The following is a 19,441-nucleotide window of genomic DNA, read 5'->3' as shown; positions in this document are numbered from 1 at the left end:
TATCAAATAAACTAAGTACAAAGATAAAATTAAATGAAGTCCAGTATTTGTCCAAATGAAGCTACAAGCTAATTATCAATATATTTAAATTTAATAAGAAGACAAGTTAAAAAGAAATTAATCCAATTGCAAAAGTAGAAGAAAGAAGGTATTAAGGTTAAATCACATATTGGGTGAAAATCAAAGGGAGATAGGTGCTCAAAATAGTTCTTTATGGATATTAAAGAACGACTTTTTAGACCAAAAAGCACCAATGGTAATTGCTCAGGAGACAAAGATAATGAAAATTAAACCATTAAAGTTTTTTGTATAGATTCTAATTTGACTTTATATTTCAATCTAACAAATAAATAAGAAGAGATAATAAGTTATTGTTATGTTATAAACTAATAGGCATTAAAAACTTACTTTGACATATTACTTGTAAAGAAAAATAACGCCTCCAATGCTTGTTCTATATAATTTATTTCTCCACTATAACACATTGCTTTACAAACTATAAAAAAATTCGGTTAAATTTTATTTAATCTTTAAAATAATTTATAAATAAAAATTTACCTCTCTAAAAATTACAAAAAAAAAATTTAAAAATATTTTTATGTATATCAAATAGAATAACTTATCGAATGTAATTTTTAAAACATAAATGTTGATAGATTATGCACACAATTACATTTATTTAGTAAACATTATGTTCATGAATGTCATGAAATTTCTATTTTTTTATTCATGTGAATATAAATAAATTTTATTCTAAAAAAATAAAATCATATTTTCATCCATTTATTTTTTTATCTTATTATAAATTAATTTTTCAAGACATCAATTTCCAGCAGCAAAGATATCCAACCAAACGCATCTGTGGAAATTACTGGACAGAGGAGATGATTGAACGAACAGAAGAAGGATTAGAATATATCAAACGAATGAAAAGAGGGTGTGTATGAAGCAGAGCCATCGGCGTGAGGACTTTGGATTTGCCTCGTTGCTCGCTCTGCTGGAAATGGCTATGGCGTCGTTACACCTCGCCACTGCGCCTTCCCCGCTCCTCGAATTCTTCACCACAAGCCCCAATCCTAGGCAGCGCCTCGTTGCAGCGCTTCCCAGGCCCGGTGATTTTCGTTTCAGGGAGTGCAAGCCATTTTTTTCCACTTCGTGTAATGGGATTGGGATGCGTTGGTCGTTGAAGATTAGAGCGGTGTCTGTGAGTGGAGATGCGGAGCGGAAGGCATCTGAGGTGAAACCGAAGACGTCATACCGCCCTGTCGTGCTTCTCCCGGTGCGTGATTTTTACCGCTGATGATGAATTTTCTTGAGTTGGCCATATTTGCCCCCTAGTGTGTTGAGCGTGTAATAATACGAGTGGTTGCGCGTGTCTTTGGTTGGTTTTCTTGGGCGGTGGCTGAAATTTGACGACAATGCAATGTCAGTCTAGTCTAGTTGGATTCAGTCTTTATTCTTGTGTGTTTGTTTGTCTCTTTTTCTTTTTTTTGTAATTTTTTAACTTGTTTCTTTGATTGAACTGATTAATTGAATCGAATCTCGCCAAAAGTAAAATTTGCGCAGCGCAGTGGTGTAGCTTGTAATCTTATTGGTCTCCCAATCAAACAGCCTGGCAGCGCACACCTGCTCTAAAACAGGAAAATCTGCCGAGCGATTACTCGGCATTGAATTTGAAGTCCTTGGTCATCGTCCACAGCATTCGTACAGAGAATTTCTTTAAGAGGGAGATTAATTTCTGTCTGCAATGTAGCTCATATTGCGTTGAGACTTTTATGAGAAACGGAAGTCCAGTATTCAAGTGTACCATACTCTATCAGGCAATGGCGAACATTGTATCTGTCATATGGTTTTGACACGTGAGGTGATGGTTGCAGGGCTTAGGAAACAATACAGGTGATTACGACGAGCTTGTTGCATCTCTCGCAGCCCGTGGAATCACCGCTGTAACTGCGAAAGTTTCTCGTCCTGATTGGCTGCGGAATGCTTCTGGACTTCTCGATGGCAATTACTGGAAAGGAACACTTCAACCCAGGCCCACACTTGACTGGTGAGTAGTTTTGCATACCTGTGCTTGCATGTGATTTTTTAACATGCTCAACCATATCTGTCGGAAATGCACGGTATTTTGCCTTAAAATTCAAAAAATTGATATGGTTTCGTGGCAGGTATTTGGAGAGGATGAAAAATGCGATTGAAGAAGCCATGGCTCTGGCTCCTGGTATGTGTCTCGAAGTTCTTCAGTGCTTCTGGTTCTTTCTTTATTGAGACATCCCTAGACTTTTGCTCTCTTAAGCTTTGGTTATTTCGTTTGATCCCAACTTTCTTCAAATTGATTCCACTTATTTGCAATTTGTAACAGAGACAGGAAAGGTATCAGTGATAGCACATTCAGCTGGTGGGTGGTTAGGGCGTGTGTACATGGCAGATTTTGGGACCAAAGACATTGCATTATTTCTGAGTCTTGGGAGCCCTCACTTGTATGTTCGGCAACCGGTGACTTTAAACCTGCTTTTATTGTAATCAAGTTCTTTTGGAAGTGACATATACTCTGTATCCACTATTCTTCGTCCCCAGTCTGGTTGACTTTGTCGCCTCACAACACAAGCGAATCAGCACTTAAATTATTATAATGCTAATGAGGTACAGCCACGCATTGGTTCATAGTTCTTTTGAACCTTCATTGTTTTTGAATTTTATGCTCACGCTTGATGTTTGAATGCAGGCCTCCCCCCAGGGACGTACCTGGGGTCGTAGATCAAACAAGAGGGCTTCTATATTACGTCGAAGAGAATTGTCCAGGTGCATTTCATGCACCTGACGTGAAGTATGTTTGCATTGCAGGCAGGTACAAGTCCTTGACTGCGGTGAAGTTACATAAATGCTATGAACTAGGCTTGAAACTTTTGAAACCGAGGAATGTATGTCGAGTCATCAGTAGCTATTTTGGTTTCAAGGTTCAATGTTGTATTTAAATGCAAAACCGGGTGCCCTGATACCTGAGAATCGTCTCGTACGCTTAGTGTTTTGATGGTATTCAAGTTTCTTTAAAGTGAACAACATAAAGCCATATTCTTTAATATTGCATGTATGGTTCTGCGTGCAGGTACTTGAAAGGCAGCAGACTCTTCCCAAATAATGCAGCAGCTGTGGCGCCAACTGGTCTGGGAACTGTTGGCGTTTCAGACGGCAGCGTTGCTGTTTCTGCAGCAGAAGATGAAAACTTGGAGGCAGGGGTTGGTGAGGTGATAGTAGATGGTGCAGTGAAGCCAGCCCCTCCTACACTTAGAGCGCGCATTGTTGGACAAGGTTACAAACAGGCACGTGGACCACCATCTCCACATTATTCTCTGGCTGAAAGGATCTCATTTATGCATAAATGAAAATGGTTTCCTAATTACGCTTCAGAATTTTTCGGTATCACTAAATACATGTTGGTATTTTGTTGGTTCTGCAGGTTTGTGGGCAAGCCGATGTTTGGGGAGACGGGGTTGTCCCAGAAATGTCCGCCCACTTGGATGGCGCAGAGAACCTGACCTTTGAAGGTGTTTACCACTCCCCTGTTGGAGCTTCTAACGAGAGACCCTGGTATGGGACAGAAAGCATTTTAGACAAGTGGGTCCATTACTTGATGCAATAGTTGCAACACATATTTTGTTGTATAAAAGTTGTACACAACATGGTCCTGCATTTATGATGGAGATGCAGGTTGGAATTTTCAATAAATACGTGGCACAGGAAGCAGGATCGGTCAAAAAATGGTTTCCAGAAATGAAGCTGGAAATTTTGGAGATTGGTTGTTTTTGCTACCAGAAGATGCTTTAGTTGTATCACCAGAAAGTAAGCGATAAATACAATTTTATCCTTTTCTTGAATGAAATTTTTCCAACAGCCAAATGTATTTGTTGCATCATACTTAATTTTGCTATTTTCATGTATAATATCCAAACTTTTTGGTTTTATGTTAACAAAGATCCTAAACTATTGATTCATAAGTTCATGGATCCAATTCATTTGTCCATTTGTTTGACAAATCATGTTTTTGGTAATATCTCAATCAAATTTAAATATTTTTGAACATTTTTTTACATAATGTGCTTGTGATTTTGTGTTTTCAGTTTATGATGATAAGTCTTAGTAACATGGTTTTTCTAACAGGGATTAGAAAGTATTTTCTCAATTTTCCAAACTAAAGCAGGTTCTTTAAGTAGTTGACCATCACTAGAATTGCATTATACCTTTAGAATTTTCTAAGATTTGTCACAAAATTTATAAATATAATTTGATATCACCCCCACCAAATTGAAAAAGGTTGCAACAAATTAGTTTCTTATTCATTAAAAAAAGTTGGCTCTTTGTTTTGCTTATTATGAATTGGAGTGTTTCATCATTATAATTCTGTCCAACAAATAGTGCCTCTTCCTCAAAAATATCAAAAAATTAACATCCTCACTTTATTTAATCTATAATTATGTATGAAATATGTTCTTCCATTTTAGTGGTAAGAAAAAAATATTAAATTAATAATAAATGTAATTTTTCCTTGTATATTATAGGCTAAATTTTCCTAGTGTTTTAGCACATCACAAACTATTTTTTATTTTTTTATTTTTTTCAGGGCTTTGCATGTTGTACCTCATTCAACAACCTTTGCGTTGAATCTTTGATATACTATTTTCAAGTTTGCCTCTTTTAGGTTTTCTTCATTGTGGTATAGTAATTGCAAGAACTGTGTAATGTTTGATTAGTTCATTAATTGAAATAATTGTGCAATATTTTTACGCCTACAACACAATAAACTTTTGGAAAATGTACCAGATTTTCATCACAAGATTGTCTACAAGGGTGAAGATAAAGTAGACCCATTTTATACTCAATAAAAACGCGAGTCAGAACTAAAATCAGAAATCCACATTGAAATGGTAACTCGAGACAAAATGAAACATTAACAACAACTGCAGGCCAGATCCTTCACACTGGATAGCTGAAAAGACAAAGTGGAAGGAATCGAAACCCTAATTTCTGAACTCCATCATACAAAAAAGCGCGAACCGGGTGAGCCATTGCTAACGCCGCGGACGCAGCCACTGATCCACAGCCGAGCTATAGCCTGCCCCACGCAGGGGAATCTACTAGTGCACAAGCGCATCGAACATCTCCCCGGCGATCCTATCCTCTACTAAAACGCAGACCGAAATTTCTAGACACGCTACCGAAGACACGGCGACGACGTTCCTCCGGCGCTCACGACGAATCAGTCATGGACTTCATCAAGTTGAGCCACTGCCAATTCCCTAACTGTCTAGATCGCTGCGGCTACCACCTGCATGGTGGCGATCGTCAAATAGCGCAGGAATTGACCACGGATATAAGACTGACTGGCAGTGTTGCGGTGATGAAATCAGTGGGGGATTACTGCCTCGATCGCGGCCTCGCGGTGATCCCCATCAGGAGCCTTGTAAGTGGCTGTTTGCGCTCATCGACTGCGACTGATTACTGTCCGTGAAGGAGGTTCTATCAGTGCTGTCGAACCCTCGTGTCTTAGTTCAGTGGCAGGTGACAATCGGTCGTCGCCTGACAATTTTTCCCAGCATGCATGGCTTGCATGCGCCGCAGACGCACCGACGCTCCTGCCTGGCACCAATCTCGCGTCCTTTTGGGACAAGGAAGGTGTGGCTCATGGGAGACTGGCTTGAGGGTGTGTTGGAGGGTCGGTCCACCTGCTGAAGTTAATTGAACTCGACTGTGTCGTTGCACTGCATCAAAAATGTGTGACCTGGGGCCGACGTGCGGACCCTGGCGAAGGAATTTGCTAGCGACTTCGCATCGTGGTGAATGTCGCTGTTCATAAGAGAGGAATGCAGCGGCGAGCTTGAGCAGGTGGAATGCTGTAGCATGCCGTTCATTCGAATCGATGATTGCTGCAAACTCGAGTGATTGTTGTCAAATTGTAACCCTGCAAGACACATCGCGTAAGGAAAAATAATCATACATAATAATATTAGATTATTATTCCCCAATAAATTAAAGAAAAATCATCACCGCTGATCACAACTTCTCAATGGAGTTTCAGAATAGTTCGAGATAGACGATAGAAAACACCATTTGAAAACTTGGTTATTACCTGCAGTTCCTGACTTTTCTTGGACAGATTCTTCGCCCCCGCTGTAGAATGAACCAGTTTCAACGCTGGACAACCCTCGCGACATCAATGGCGGCATATTACTAAACTGAGAGCCCATGAATGACCCTCCATCTTGGCGGGACTGAAGCACATCTGAAAGGAAGTCATCACGCAGGCTGGTCCCTTGTAAGGAAAAGTCCATCACATTGAGACCTTCCTGTGAACCCGACCTTGGAATGGTTGTGTTGAACTCATCGACATTCCATTGCAGATGATGCAGGTTATTGGAGGATGAGCTGGAAGGGAAGAAGTAACTGGAGGACATGGACGAAGGTATAGAAGAGCTGGAGCTCATGTTGATTGGTGGCGGCGTCGAGTTAAAACTAATCTGCGGTGGGATTTGGGATCGGGATCCGTCTGGCCGAGGATTTGCCGTGAGTTGCGTGCTCAATCGCGCCAGAGCCACTCCTGCGCTTAATGGGTTTAATTCTGCTGCCATCCTGTGAAAATCAAGCTCCGACATGCGACACGTGATTCAGTGAGGAAACCAGGTACAAACCTAAAAAGGAGAATTCAAAGCAAGTTTCAGAATCAAGTTTCAAGTACTTACGAAGTCCACGTCCGCGGCATCTGCTGCTGCTGCGCCATTGAGCTGACCAGCTGTTGTGCATGCTGATATTGCTCCTTTTCTCTTTCTGATGAAGCAGAATCCACATGGAGAATGGCGAAGAATTCTTTAGTGACAAGGGAAAAAGTTTCTCATACGCTGAATGCAAATCGCAAATATTTGAAACTCCCCTTGACTGTCCACCTCATCTTTTCTATGCATTACCATGATACTATCGTTTATTTTTATGTAAGGCTTCTTCTCCTTCTTCTTCTATGTTTTTTTAATTTAGTTTTCATTTTCATGTTGTCCATGCTGTGCAATTGATTCGAGAAAATACCAACAGACCTTGAAGGATAGAAAGTAATCGAAGAGAACTCTATGAACGGATTCGAAAAATTAGTTCGTATAAAATCTCGTCACCTTGTCGGTGTCGATTCATGTGTCCCCCCAGGGCTTGCGACTTCGCAAACCGCATGTTACAGAACCTGCATTCATACAGCGTCTTCGACACGTCTCCTTCTTCGTCGGTAGTGCTACCTTCATCTACAGACCTCCGTTTTCTTTTCGAACCTGAATTATCTGCTCCCTCCAAAAAAAACACACTCCTCCAAATCATTTCAAAAACCGTAATTCAAAAACAAAGCAACACTGTGTCACCACTAACGAAATTCCAAAACATGCAGAACTCGCAAAGAGTATCAGCTTTCAAAGCACTAAACACTCATTCATCACTTCGACTTGCATGCAAGACAAACCGTCGGAATCGCCGACCTGGAGTTGGCGTCTGCACGTCGTCGGAGTGAGAGTCCATTGTGGGAGCAGACAGTGGAAGCAAGAGAGGAGAGGGCTGCGGGAACGATGGCTTGGACGGCATGACAACCACGACGGAAGACTACCCTGGGACTCCAGCCATTCTCATGATAGCCTCAGCACCCACAAGCTCTAACCGACGGAATGGTTCTCATCCCACAGCCTACTGACGTCAACCGCGGCTTGAAGGCTAGAAGACTGCTGTGCTACTGTTCCTGCTAGTGGGTACGTGCATGAACACAAGCAAATCAGCGTCGCCGCGACTCTGCGTTAAGGCAATGGGATCGACGACTGGAACGCGGGACGTGATGAAGAAAAAAACCGCGATTGCGGGGCGAGTCTGTAAAAGAAGCAGCAGCGAGGGACGTAGGATGGTGCGTCCTGTGCTTCGTGGGGGCATCTGTGAAAAAAGGGCGGGCGTCAGACACGTGGGTAAATCTGGGAGAAGTGGGCTCGTGGACATGGTTTCTAAAATCGGTATGCCGGTGAAGCGCGAGAATTCGGGGGCGAAAGGAAGCGGAGGCCCATCCCGCGCCTTCTTCGATGGGCCTCCTGATCTGGCGCGCCGCTGCCGCGAGCTCCCCCCCTTGACGTCCCTCCGCGGCCATCGGCCCCCGCCGAAGTCTCTCTTCCTTGTCACCCCTTCACTTTTTCCTTTTTTCCTGTTTACTTTTTGGTTTACTTTTTGGAATCCACTTTTAGGGGTTCGTGAACGGAAAGGAAAAAGTATTAACTTATAAGCGTGGTTTTCATTTTCAGGGAAATAGTGCACCTCGAAAAGAAAAAAATTAAAATTAAAAATGAAGTGAAATTCGGTGTGGTTTTTTATAGTGTATTTATTTTTATTTTTTAAAACCCGCAATTCCTTACAGGTAGTACAAAATTATATTTAAAATATTAATAATTATATCTTCTGAAAATAAGATTCATTATTTATTAAAACCATGTACATGATGACTAAAGTTTTTTTATGTTGTTTTGGTTTATGGTAATTTTTGGATAGTCTTGTAAGATATAAGTTTAATTTAAGGAATTTTATTTTAATATGTAATTCTGTCTTCTTTGAATACTGCAAGGCTACTTTGTGCTTGAAGCATGTCACTATATTTTTATCTTATAAATTTTAAATTTAGTAAATTCTTATTGCTCGTTATGGTATATTTTTGTAACTTTGATAATCTAATATTAGCATGTATATACTTTCATACACACATACCTAAGATTAAGAATATGAGATTGAATTTTTATAAACTTCATAAGCTTTATGATATGTATAATGAACTTTGTAAACTTTACAAATTATTATTTGATGTATAATATATGAAATATATTTTTTAAAAAAGAATATTGAATATATTTTTCATTGAAAAGCTATTTTCAAATATATAATTTGATACAAAATTATCAAAATTTTATATTATTTTGGGTATTTGATATTCAATATTTAAATAAAATCCAATTCATATTGTGTGTTTTTCTAACTAAAGTATATTTATTATCCTAAATAATTCGGAATTATCTTTATTTCTTTATTTTTAAGAAATAAAATAATTCAAACAATTAAACTACCTATTTTGTGCTCTCTTTAATTTATACCTTATAAATAAAGTATTATATTTAATCAATTCAAAATTAGTTATATTAGTATAAATTCAAACTATTTAAACCAAAGAAGCATTAAAAAAAAACGATTTTTAAGATGATGATTTAGGAGAAATTAATGTTGACGATTTAAATCCTTAAAGGCTACACATTTCTTTCCCATTTTAAAAAGTGATATGTCACATAAAAATACGTCTTTGATTGACTTCAACATACGGCTAGTTGTATATATATATATATATATATATAAATATATTTGCATGCATACATCCTTAAACAAAAGCCTCTAAAATAACGGCAGTGCCAATTAACATGCAAAATCTGTGTTCATAGCTAAACTCCTCCACGAGTTTTGCACCAGTTACAAAACCAGACATCCAAACACAACGTTCTTAGATGAGCCACCTTTGAATTGAAGGTCAATCGAGAAGAGATGCTTAAGTGGTTGAATCAAATGCGAAACCCGGTATAAAAAGATGCAAAAAGAAAAATCAACATTAGATCCAGCCTCCTTAACAGATACATACACAGAGATCCACACACATGTGTGTGTGTACATACATGTATACATATATACACACACGCACATGTGTATATATATATATATATATGTATATATAAACACACATGTAAACAAACAAAAGATTAGAAGCAATAGATAAGGCACAGCAACAAGTTACAAGCACAGCAAGGAAGAAAGGGAGGCAAAAGGAAGGGACTTCACCAATCCCTACCTGAATGCTGGCTCTGACTAGGCAGAGACAATCCACCCGTAGCAACCTCAGCAAAGCTGAAGCCAAAGCCGCTGCAGCAACCAGCTATGGGCTCGCTCCATGCTGCAACTGTGCACCACACTTGCAAGCAATGGCACCCAACATAACAGAATCTTAAAGGAATGACGAGTGGCGAGCGGAGGATCCAGCTGCGAGGCACCAAGTCCAGTGTTGGAGCAGCATCAACTGAGCCGCTTGATCACTAGGCAAGTAGACACAAAGAGCGGTGACCAGGATTTTACGGATCCCTGATTTTGCTGGTGCGATCAATGCATCCTCGGTGCACCACCTGGCGTCGTCTGTCTTGCAAAAGGATCTCACGTCCCGCAAAGTAATGGGCGTAGGTAGAAGAATCAGAGTAAGGAGATCCCGACTAGGGGAGGCTGCATACGGATATTTTTCTCCAGTACACCTGAAATTTCTCCATATGATTTGGCAGGGAGCAAGCATAACCGTGACAAATGAATAGTGGCATCAATTCGCCGATTGGTAACACCCGAAATCTGTAACCAGGAACCCAAAAGTCCAAACTGAGGAAAAATCCAAAATTGAAAATCTTTTGGTTTAAATTTGAGTGTACATCGCCAACAGTTGAATGGCACGACCGACATGCAGCAATATCTGCGCTGGTTTCAAGCCGAATGATTCTCTCCGCGTGGCTCTCAGGCCGGTAGGAAACTCTCCGATCGGCCCTGCGAGAGCGTGAATGATATTGCATGAAGAACATTGCTCTGGGGTACAACACACTGCAGGCAAGTTAGGCATGACAAGCTGACACACAATCCCCTTGCATTCAATGCATGTGCAAGAACTAGTTTATCCAAAATCCCAGTCTGGTAAAAGAATTTGGTTCGTTCAGAAAAACTTCATCAGAAAAACAGACAGTTATGAAAGAATAATGCACAGGGTTGAAATAATCCGAGAAGGCTCTCGGCTGAAAAGGAGATGAAGAAAACAGCCTCAAAGTTCGAGGCTTGTCTCAGCGATGCTTTCCCAGCTTCAGCCAAGGTTGAATCCAGAAGATACAAGTATCATAGATCGGAGGGTTATTCAGATTATCATTCTGAAGATTCCCTCTGCCTGTAATGACTAGATCAATAGCAATCCAATTCATGCAACTTCTGAGGTCGTCTGGAAGTAGATGACTCACGTTCGTTCCTTGAGAAAAGAGTAGCGCAAACACACCAATCTATACCAACATCTGATAACGATTTGACAGCATGTTACATGAAAGACAAGTCTATATTAGGTTGAGTGCGCTATGTACCTGATAGAGACTTCAGTGATGACATCAGAGACATCACACCAAGTTGATTAATATGACAAGGATAACATAATCCATTAGTATCACGAACTTTTCTTATATTAGGGTTATCACTTGAGCCAAACTATGATCAGCAAAATCCAAAGCTTCTTTCCCAAAGAGATCTAGTTTTGATATTGCAATTTCGAATCTAGCTGAAGTGGTCTCCTGCGACTCTCCTAAAGCTCCTTTAAGAATCAACTCAATGGTTTAGACTCTCTTTGAACTAACTGTTACTTGAAACATCGTGAGATAAACTACCCCATCGTCTAATTTATCCAAGCCCCACCAGCCAACATTGATAGCGTTTGTAAAAGAGTTTGAAACAAGTGTGATTAAAACCCTAGAAGTTTTTGGTTCAATATCAGACCGTGCACAATGCACGGCTCCAATACCAATCCAGTTGTTTCGAAGACACTGCTACAATCTAGCAAATAGGGTAATTAAATTGATTGTAAGTGACACTATATGACTGATTCGACGATCGACGTTGCGTGCGAGACAGTGAGCACGCGATTTTGGGTGCACATTCTTGACTCAGAACTCTATTCAAGGGCACTTGACTAGCACACCGATGTCACCCATTGCAAGCGTATCGTAAGATCAACAAGAGGTTACCATGTCCATCTCTACCTGACTATGCATCTAATTTGTTAAGGGCCAGCCAAAATTTGGCTAAGCCTTCTCGTTCCCTTCTCAAATAAACGATGAACTGGGTGGAGTGCGCCACAGCCGTTATCCACGTCTTGATGAATGTCCGCAACTTCCTGTCTTCTTTCTATACTGCCATACTCTTGCTCCCATAACGAGAATACGGTAATTGAAAACGAAGATGACAAAGAAAACGGGCAAAGAGTAGCTCCACTGATCGGTAGTGGAATAACATTCATGAAATCGGGAGTTCCCATAATACCCCCACCAACATCTCAGCACTAGGGCTGTAGAAGAGAGAAACGCCGAGATCAAACAGCGTCATTCCTTAAACCCTCCATCAACCCGCCAACAACCTCATAAGACATGCGTATGAGGCATCAAACCTTTCACAGCTCAACCTCGGATCCATACTCCAAAACGATTTGCAATGAAGAAGACTGCCCTCACGGATCGTTTCTAGGAGCGCCGCCTAACTATGCTGCAAAGCTTCAATAGCCAAAACATATCAGTCAAAGTGTGTGGTGTGTTTTGTTGAGCAATGCGAGCTGCGAAACTGCAACCCACCACAGCTTTCGAAGGTTCCGACTACGAAAGTAATATGGTCCTCACACTTCCCAATAAAAGAGACCATATAAAGCTTTTGCATGTGCTTTTCTCATGGCAAGTTTCGATTGATCCCATGTTAAGTCCAAGATATTTTGATTTTTTTTTGTTCAAGACATCAGAACTGATGTTACCGTGACAGGTTCATTGTAAAGAGGCCTTGTGAACATTTTGCATCGGAGCAGCCGTCACTCATGTCCTGGAGTAACATGAAGCAAACTTTAGAGAGTATAGCTAAGATTTACTCGGGGCTTTTCTACCGCAAATAAAAAGTTGGCCCTCCCTGAAAAGCGTTTTCTGTTCTACATGGCGTTTGGCGTTGAAGGAATGTGTACAATCGAATAAAAGAAATGAATAAATGTGAAAGCGCAGAGGTACCAATGCTGATGCGGCGGTTGGGCTCGTCTGACTCTGGGACCTTCTTTGCAAGATCGTCAAACGGAGTATTCTGGAACTTCGATACTCTTTTATTTGTACCGAGCGCTGTGTGAAGGTTTTGCGAGGTTTGCAGGTACTCAGGGAAGTTAGAGAAGAAACGCTCGGAGTTTGTGACGATGGGGTGGTTTACGAACCTTGTGGTGGTGATGTCCTGCGTTGCCGGGGGGCTGGTGCTCTATCCGGTGCAGGTCACGGACATTGGTGCAGCGGAACAAGCGGCCGTTACTGTGTCTGGGATTGTCCGGCTGGTGCACTTGTTAAGCTTCGCTACTGCGTTTGGAACAGCTGTTTGGGCGTCCTTCATCGGAGGTATCATCATGTTTAAGTGAGTGCCTCTCTTCGTAGCATTTCATTTCCTTCCACCTCGAAAATGCTGGAATGGTGTTTTCGATTTTCTCGAAGAAGAACATTGAATGTATTCAAAATCATCATCTCACTTTCTGAAATTTGATCGTTGCTTTTACAATCTATCGTTTGCCGATTTCCCCCAAATTGATTAACTCTAGGTTTTCGAAAGAGGGTTTGTGGGTTTGTCACCTTCTTGGCGAACAAGCAAGCTCCTGTCTCATACTGCGTAATTCTCTGTTATTTTCTTCCGCAAATTATTGGTTATTGACTTCAGCCATAGGTTGGTGGTATTGAGTTTGTCCGCAACGTGAAAGAATTTCCGAACTCTGTATTTTGCTATGGATTTTATGGACAACCCATGGCTAGTCTCTAATAATACCGCAGCTTGCTTAAAATTCGATCATCATTTGGAGGGGTAGGATTTTAATTTCTTTCGACTCAAGGGTTTCCTTCGTTTTAGTTCAGCTACGTATTTTTCATTCTTACTGGTTTGTGTTGGCCACTCTAGGAACTTGCCCAGACACCAGTTCGGCAACTTGCAAGCCAAAATGTTTCCAGCTTACTTCAAGCTTCTGACAGTGTGTTGCTCCCTATGCGTGAGTGCTATGGCTACCACTCATCCTTGGTTGAGTGCCACGAGAAGAGAGCGCTTACAGATCGTAGCTCTGGGAGTGTCGCTCTTCACAGTAGTTTTCAACTTGTTGGTTTTTCAGCCTCTGACTGTCAAGGTTTGTCATTCACCTCTGATGCATTGGCCTTGATGTTGATTGCAATGCCCAATTTGTTATGTGCTTTGGTCTGTTTTGAAGAAACTTTCGCCATCACCATTAAGCTCCTCATAATTAGAGACGGTTCTATGAGCACACTTGCCCACTTCTTTCGTTGCAGATTATGAAGCAAAGGCATAAGATTGAGAAAGACAGTGGGATTGGATCTGAAGTTGGGCGGTCGAAGAACCTCGAGGTGGCCAAGTCCAACCCAGAATTGGCAAAGATAAACAAAACCTTCGGCATGGTTCATGGTTTCTCTTCACTTGCCAACATCTTCTGTTTCGGTGGTCTGGCATTCCATTCTTGGTACATTGCCTCCCGAATGCTGCTTTAGATGAACCATTCAGCACGTAGCTGGACTGTTTTCCTTCGTAAAACCTACAACATCTTCATTCTACTTCAAATTTGAATGTTGATTCTAACCTCGCTTGAAGCCCTTGTGAAGACATTCAGTAGCCATGGAATGGGTGCATTTCATGTCTACGCTTGCCCATGTTCAATATTCTTTGGAGGTTGTGAGTGATTCCAGTACTTCAAGCTCAGTTAGCAATTTAAAAGCATGTTTACTATGATTTGTTTACCTTGTGAGTCAGATCTTCATGTTGGCTCTTGACAAAGTCTTTGCTTTTGTGGTGTGTGACTTCGACACTATGTTGCTCGAATTATAACTCAAAGGTAGATTTAGTGTGTGTTCACTCTGACTTTCTTCAATCAAGAATCATAGAATGTTTTCCTTTTTAATTTTTAAGACATTATTGAGGAGATGTGCATTTTTTATTTTATTTATTTTATTTTATTGATGAAAGTCAAAGTAATTAAGTTGAACATATAGTAACAAGGTTTGTTGAAAACAATTTGTGTGAATGGTTTAGGAACAACTGACCAAGTGATCAAAAGGTATAAGTACAACAAAATTTAAAATCAAAAACAAGATGATTTAAAATTAGGAAGAAAAAAAAATAATAATTAATTAATTAATTAATTGCAACCACTTATGTGTTTGCAAGATTTTGATAAGTATTTTTTTTTTCCTTTCATTCAAACAAAATTTTAAGAACTATTGATTCTTCAAAAAAGTTAATAAAACAATTATAGAATTTTTTTGGGAAATTTGGAAAGTTTAAAAAGATTATAAAAAGTACTAGAAGTTTTTAAAAGATTAAATTTGTTGTTAAAACGGTTTTAAAGACTAATAGGATTTATTTTAAAAATATCGCAATGTGCAAAAAAAATTAAAATTAAAATTAAAATTTTAAAACAATTTGTACTATAATCTATTGTTTATCTATCTTATCACTTCTTTTAATAATAAGTTCTTCAATGAGCTTCAAAATTTATTTCTTCTTATTGCTAAAAAAATATAAATATGTAGTTTCTATGGATGAACCTCTCTTTGTTAGAATATCCTATGGATGAACCTTTCTTTGTTAGGTTTTTACAAGGGTAGTCAATTCTTTCTTATATAAGTAAACCACCAAATTTTCTAAGTTTTCCTACCTTTTTAATATCTTCTTATTTTTTGAAATCCACTTTCTTACAACTCCTTGACATAAAGACACATACTTTATTCTTACTTTTTTAATCTCTTTCTAGATGAATATGTATTGAAAGAGTCTATTTCAATACATATTCATCTAAAACCGTCTTTATTTTACAAATTTTTGTTATAAAAAATCTAATACTATTGCTCAATTATTTTTTTCTAAAAATATGAATAGATTTTGGCCTCTCACAATACATTTTTAAAAAATATCATTGTTGAAACTTATTTTTATCAATTTTTTTATTTTTATTTTCAATTGGCAACAGTTTATAATATAATATTTTTGTATATCCATACATTAATAATAATAATAATAATAATCATAATATTATGATTTATTAACAATCTTGTAGTTTGTTTGTAAGAAGTTTTCTATTTTTTGTATGTCTTACTGTCAATAATACTAGTATCAAATTCCAAATAAATGTTGGTCAATTTTTCTTGTCAAAAGTCACTTCAAATGAGTGTTAAATATGCTACTTCACAAATCTTCTTTCAATCAAAATAAAAGTATGATTGAAGATCTTTAGATTTTTATTTAGATTATGCTACTTACAATTTAAGTTATATTTTAAAAGCATTATTGAATAAGAATTCCATATGCACCAAAAAAAAAAAAATTAACACAAGCACACTATTAATTTTTAAATGCATGTTTCTTTTTAAACTAATAACTATTGCATTTTCAAATAAAACTCTATCATGTTATAAAACAACAATAATTTTATAAAGAAATCAAAATTTGACCATATATAATTAATAATTGATAAATATAAAGAGATATTGATTGTACAATTTTGACATTTTAAGGCCATGAATTCTTGACAAGATAGATTAACCAACACAAAAGTTAAATTAGCATTCTATCTTTAAAACATTGATAAATCTTAAAGCTATCAAATTCAATGATTTTGATTTATAAATTCTCTTGGCAAAAAGAAAAAAAATGAAGTATAAATAATATATTACTATGCAATAAACTTTAAAACATATATATATATATATATATATATATATATCTTAAAATATATTTTTTTTATTTTTTGTGACTTGAATTGTTACATCACTTGAAAAGATAAGAAAATTATTTAATTATTTATTGAACTAAAGATAATAACAACAAGTCCAATAGACCATCTTAGAGCTTTCAAGAAGGACAAATAATTTCAGATGTTTTGTACTAAAAATATACAAAGTAAGGTTTATATTTGATTCATTAGATGCTTACACAAGAGGAGATTAAGGAAGCAAGAAAGGAAGATAGATCTTTGTAATAAGAAAAAGAGTGTGTATCAAAGAAGTAAGAAGAAATTACAAAAATAAAGAAGTGCAAAAAACTTGGTAGTCTTGTCATATAAGAAATGATTGTCTATTCTAACAAGAGCCTGAGAGAGACTTATTAATTGTTCTTCCTAAGACTTATGTAATCTACAAATCTATGAGCATAATAGGAGAAGTAGAGCTTTATATGTTTTTAGATAGAAAATAATAATAATAATAATAATAATTATAGAGATTCTTTAATAAACCTAATTGTATCCAATAACTAGGTGTATTGAAAAATCCCGTTTGCACTATGTATGCGGTTATTTGCGACTCAACAATCCAGAGTTTAATTTTAGATGGTGTCATCAAATTCATTATAGTTAAAACATCAATTTATCAAGATTTTTTTTTGTTTTGTTTTGTTCTTTTTTTTTGATAACATTGCAACTTTTTGTAAACTACCCTAATCACACTTGCACAACCAACTTAAAAAAACACTTTAATTTTTTTTTGAAACTTGGACAAACTTTTCATTTGAACAAACCCAAATTTGACATATTCATCTTACCCAGATCCTTGGAGACCCATACATATCGAAATTTCATGTTGTTTTATTTTTGTTTTTGTGACAAAACTGAATGACTTTCAAGAATCAGCACCGAATAAAAGGGCAACGAATGCGGATGAGATGGAGGATGACAAAGCACATCCGTCGATCCTTTTCATCCTCTTTTTCAATTGTTGCAATATCTTTATAATTGCCTCGCAATCCTTTCCTCGCAGCGACACTGCGTCGCTGTAAGAAACGTACTCTCACGTCTCGGCTTCGACGAGGACCCAACGCAGCAAATGCCTGGCACTCGAGCTTCCCTCTGCTGATAAAACAGCCATTCACTGCGCCTCGGTCGTGTGCTGTAGAATTGGAATACAACCCATGTGAATTTCACTGGTAGCGCAGCTGCTTGTTGTAGTTCGAGTGTGGAGGAGGTGAATTTGGTTGTCTTTGCTGAATGAAGCGCTGCGACAACGATGTCGTCAGCTTCTGCGGTTTGTTCCATTCCTCTGCCACTTCAAAGATTGTCCGCTGTGACGAGCACTTCGTATGGCGTTCAGAAGTCGATAAGAGTGAGTCGGAGGGGAGGTTCGAAGTGTCGGCTGACAATTCAAGCACTGAAGCATGAGGGTGAAGACCGTGAGCGGCGAGGAGAATCTCCAAGGGATGAGATTTCGGACTTAGAGAGTGCTCTTGGGTTGGAAAGCAAGACTGTGCGGAATGTCACGTCTGACAAGAGAGCGCCGCAGAGGAGGTGTATTCCTGGTTCTACCTTCCCTCCTATTTTACTCTTGAAATTCCCCTCCTGTTCTATTTAGGTTTTCTAAGCTTTGGAGTCGAGGTGTGATGGCATAGGACAAAGGAAGTCAATTTGTAAAATTTGCAACTAGAATTTTAATATAAGTCTTTCGAAACAATGCGAACATCTCTTTCTTGTATCCATCTTTCCTATGCACGTTAGTTCATGTAGTTTCTGTGCATGTCATGACATTCTTTTCCGTCGACTTGTTGTAGAATTTTAGAATACTTACTGGTCACTGAACACTGCCTTTCCCTGTCCTCTCATGTGTCATGCGTTTCGCTGATCCTCTGAATACGGCAGGCGAATGACAATGCTGGATGTTCTTCAAGAGCAAATTGACGCAAACGAGGAAAATCGGCCCCCTGAAAATGTGCTTCTTAAGACAATACGCGTTATTGGCGAGTATCTCATCGACAAAACTGAAAATACCGGCGGTAAGAATGCGGGACCCTTCGATTCCGTGCTATTGAATTCGTTACTTCATATTAGACACTTTTTCCCTACAGTTTTGCCAGTCTTGAGAATTGAACAGCTTTTTCGAAGTGTTTAGACAACGTACGTAGTCTTATCACGCTGTTCGTGATTAGTGAAATTAAACTTGTGAAATATTATAGAGAAGGGCCACTATTTCTGGTATTGAATGCTTTTGATGTTTACACGTGACAAATCGATGTGGGATCTTGCAGGGCAGGACAACGTTGTGCGTTTGGCATTTTCTCTCTTTCCGTTCTGGTTTTTGGCATTACTGGTCACATCTGGACTTGTTACTTTGCCCTTCGACGTTCCTTTTCTACACAACTTGGCAGAACATCTGGCAGAGACACAATAGTTTTCGTTTAGATGTTTTTGAATAGAACTTTCAAGGCTGAACTTTCTCTTTTCCACTGATTTTGTACATGTCGATAATTCCTGTGATACCCTATACTTTTTAAAGTGCAAGAATCTTCAATCTGTGGTATCATTCTATATTTTTTATATGGTCTTTTAACAGATTTCTCGCACTTACTCAAGAATAGATTGTGCGTTGTTTCATCTGTACAAATGTTCAGTTGATCTTTACTTCAGGTTTTGCACTTAGCAACAGAGATCTTGCACTCATATGTCCCTGGAGAAATGGTGGACAGCATTGTTCAAGCAGCACATATGGGCAAAATGGTTCGTTTTTTAATTCCTCTCAATGGCCACTGTGTGTAGACATTTATGAGACTTTGTTCCACATCTTGGAATTCGTTCTTTTCTTCG

General features: G+C 38.5%; 4 protein-coding genes and 1 long non-coding RNA gene across 5 annotated transcripts; 3 read left to right on the top strand and 2 right to left on the bottom strand.

Moving 5' to 3' along the window:
- Positions 1 to 928: 928 nt before the first annotated feature.
- Positions 929 to 3,891, top strand: LOC112272955 (uncharacterized). Its single transcript, XM_024501174.3, has 7 exons — positions 929 to 1,279; positions 1,878 to 2,050; positions 2,169 to 2,221; positions 2,363 to 2,480; positions 2,726 to 2,848; positions 3,107 to 3,320; positions 3,458 to 3,891. The coding sequence occupies exons 1-7, from the start codon at positions 944 to 946 to the stop codon at positions 3,638 to 3,640; spliced, it is 1,200 nt and encodes a 399-aa protein (XP_024356942.2). The 5' UTR covers positions 929 to 943; the 3' UTR covers positions 3,641 to 3,891.
- A 1,107-nt stretch (positions 3,892 to 4,998) lies between these two features.
- LOC112272956 (uncharacterized) lies at positions 4,999 to 7,853 on the bottom strand. Its single transcript, XM_024501175.3, has 5 exons — positions 7,506 to 7,853; positions 7,155 to 7,313; positions 6,735 to 6,819; positions 6,125 to 6,624; positions 4,999 to 5,956 (listed from the first exon to the last, which is right to left on the bottom strand). The coding sequence occupies exons 1-5, from the start codon at positions 7,606 to 7,608 to the stop codon at positions 5,730 to 5,732; spliced, it is 1,074 nt and encodes a 357-aa protein (XP_024356943.1). The 5' UTR covers positions 7,609 to 7,853; the 3' UTR covers positions 4,999 to 5,729.
- Positions 7,854 to 9,250: 1,397 nt separating this feature from the next.
- LOC112273611 (uncharacterized) lies at positions 9,251 to 12,517 on the bottom strand. The gene is made up of 2 exons (XR_016499057.1): positions 9,881 to 12,517; positions 9,251 to 9,582 (listed from the first exon to the last, which is right to left on the bottom strand). It is a non-coding gene; the product is annotated as an uncharacterized LOC112273611 (long non-coding RNA).
- Positions 12,518 to 12,990: 473 nt separating this feature from the next.
- On the top strand, positions 12,991 to 14,615 carry LOC112273610 (uncharacterized). The gene is made up of 3 exons (XM_024502551.3): positions 12,991 to 13,242; positions 13,774 to 13,993; positions 14,154 to 14,615. Exons 1-3 carry the CDS (start codon positions 13,034 to 13,036, stop codon positions 14,367 to 14,369), a joined length of 645 nt encoding a protein of 214 aa, XP_024358319.1. The 5' UTR covers positions 12,991 to 13,033; the 3' UTR covers positions 14,370 to 14,615.
- A 3,023-nt stretch (positions 14,616 to 17,638) lies between these two features.
- Positions 17,639 to 19,174, top strand: LOC112273040 (uncharacterized). The gene is made up of 3 exons (XM_024501368.3): positions 17,639 to 18,151; positions 18,500 to 18,633; positions 18,886 to 19,174. The coding sequence occupies exons 1-3, from the start codon at positions 17,874 to 17,876 to the stop codon at positions 19,026 to 19,028; spliced, it is 555 nt and encodes a 184-aa protein (XP_024357136.1). The 5' UTR covers positions 17,639 to 17,873; the 3' UTR covers positions 19,029 to 19,174.
- The last annotated feature ends 267 nt before the right edge of the window (positions 19,175 to 19,441 follow it).

Source organism: Physcomitrium patens, chromosome 20 (genome assembly GCF_059467195.1).
Source record: "Physcomitrium patens ecotype Gransden chromosome 20, ASM5946719v1, whole genome shotgun sequence".
NCBI classification, from domain to species: Eukaryota; Viridiplantae; Streptophyta; class Bryopsida; order Funariales; family Funariaceae; genus Physcomitrium; species Physcomitrium patens.
This window is presented reverse-complemented; position numbering and strand designations above follow the sequence as displayed.

Excerpts from the sequence above, each read along its gene's own strand:
- LOC112272955 (XM_024501174.3), top strand. The coding sequence starts at position 944 with ATGAAGCAGAGCCATCGGCGTGAGGACTTTGGATTTGCCTCGTTGCTC. Across the intron at positions 1,280-1,877 it reads GCCCTGTCGTGCTTCTCCCG|GGCTTAGGAAACAATACAGG; the intron begins GTGCGTGATTTT and ends TGATGGTTGCAG. Across the intron at positions 2,849-3,106 it reads TATGTTTGCATTGCAGGCAG|GTACTTGAAAGGCAGCAGAC; the intron begins GTACAAGTCCTT and ends TTCTGCGTGCAG.
- LOC112272956 (XM_024501175.3), bottom strand. The coding sequence starts at position 7,608 with ATGCCGTCCAAGCCATCGTTCCCGCAGCCCTCTCCTCTCTTGCTTCCA. Across the intron at positions 6,820-7,154 it reads CATGAATCGACACCGACAAG|AAAGAGAAAAGGAGCAATAT; the intron begins GTGACGAGATTT and ends CTGCTTCATCAG. Across the intron at positions 6,625-6,734 it reads ATGCCGCGGACGTGGACTTC|GATGGCAGCAGAATTAAACC; the intron begins GTAAGTACTTGA and ends TGATTTTCACAG.
- LOC112273610 (XM_024502551.3), top strand. The coding sequence starts at position 13,034 with ATGGGGTGGTTTACGAACCTTGTGGTGGTGATGTCCTGCGTTGCCGGG. Across the intron at positions 13,243-13,773 it reads GGAGGTATCATCATGTTTAA|GAACTTGCCCAGACACCAGT; the intron begins GTGAGTGCCTCT and ends TGGCCACTCTAG. Across the intron at positions 13,994-14,153 it reads TTCAGCCTCTGACTGTCAAG|ATTATGAAGCAAAGGCATAA; the intron begins GTTTGTCATTCA and ends CTTTCGTTGCAG.
- LOC112273040 (XM_024501368.3), top strand. The coding sequence starts at position 17,874 with ATGTCGTCAGCTTCTGCGGTTTGTTCCATTCCTCTGCCACTTCAAAGA. Across the intron at positions 18,152-18,499 it reads AAGAGAGCGCCGCAGAGGAG|GCGAATGACAATGCTGGATG; the intron begins GTGTATTCCTGG and ends TGAATACGGCAG. Across the intron at positions 18,634-18,885 it reads CAAAACTGAAAATACCGGCG|GGCAGGACAACGTTGTGCGT; the intron begins GTAAGAATGCGG and ends GGGATCTTGCAG.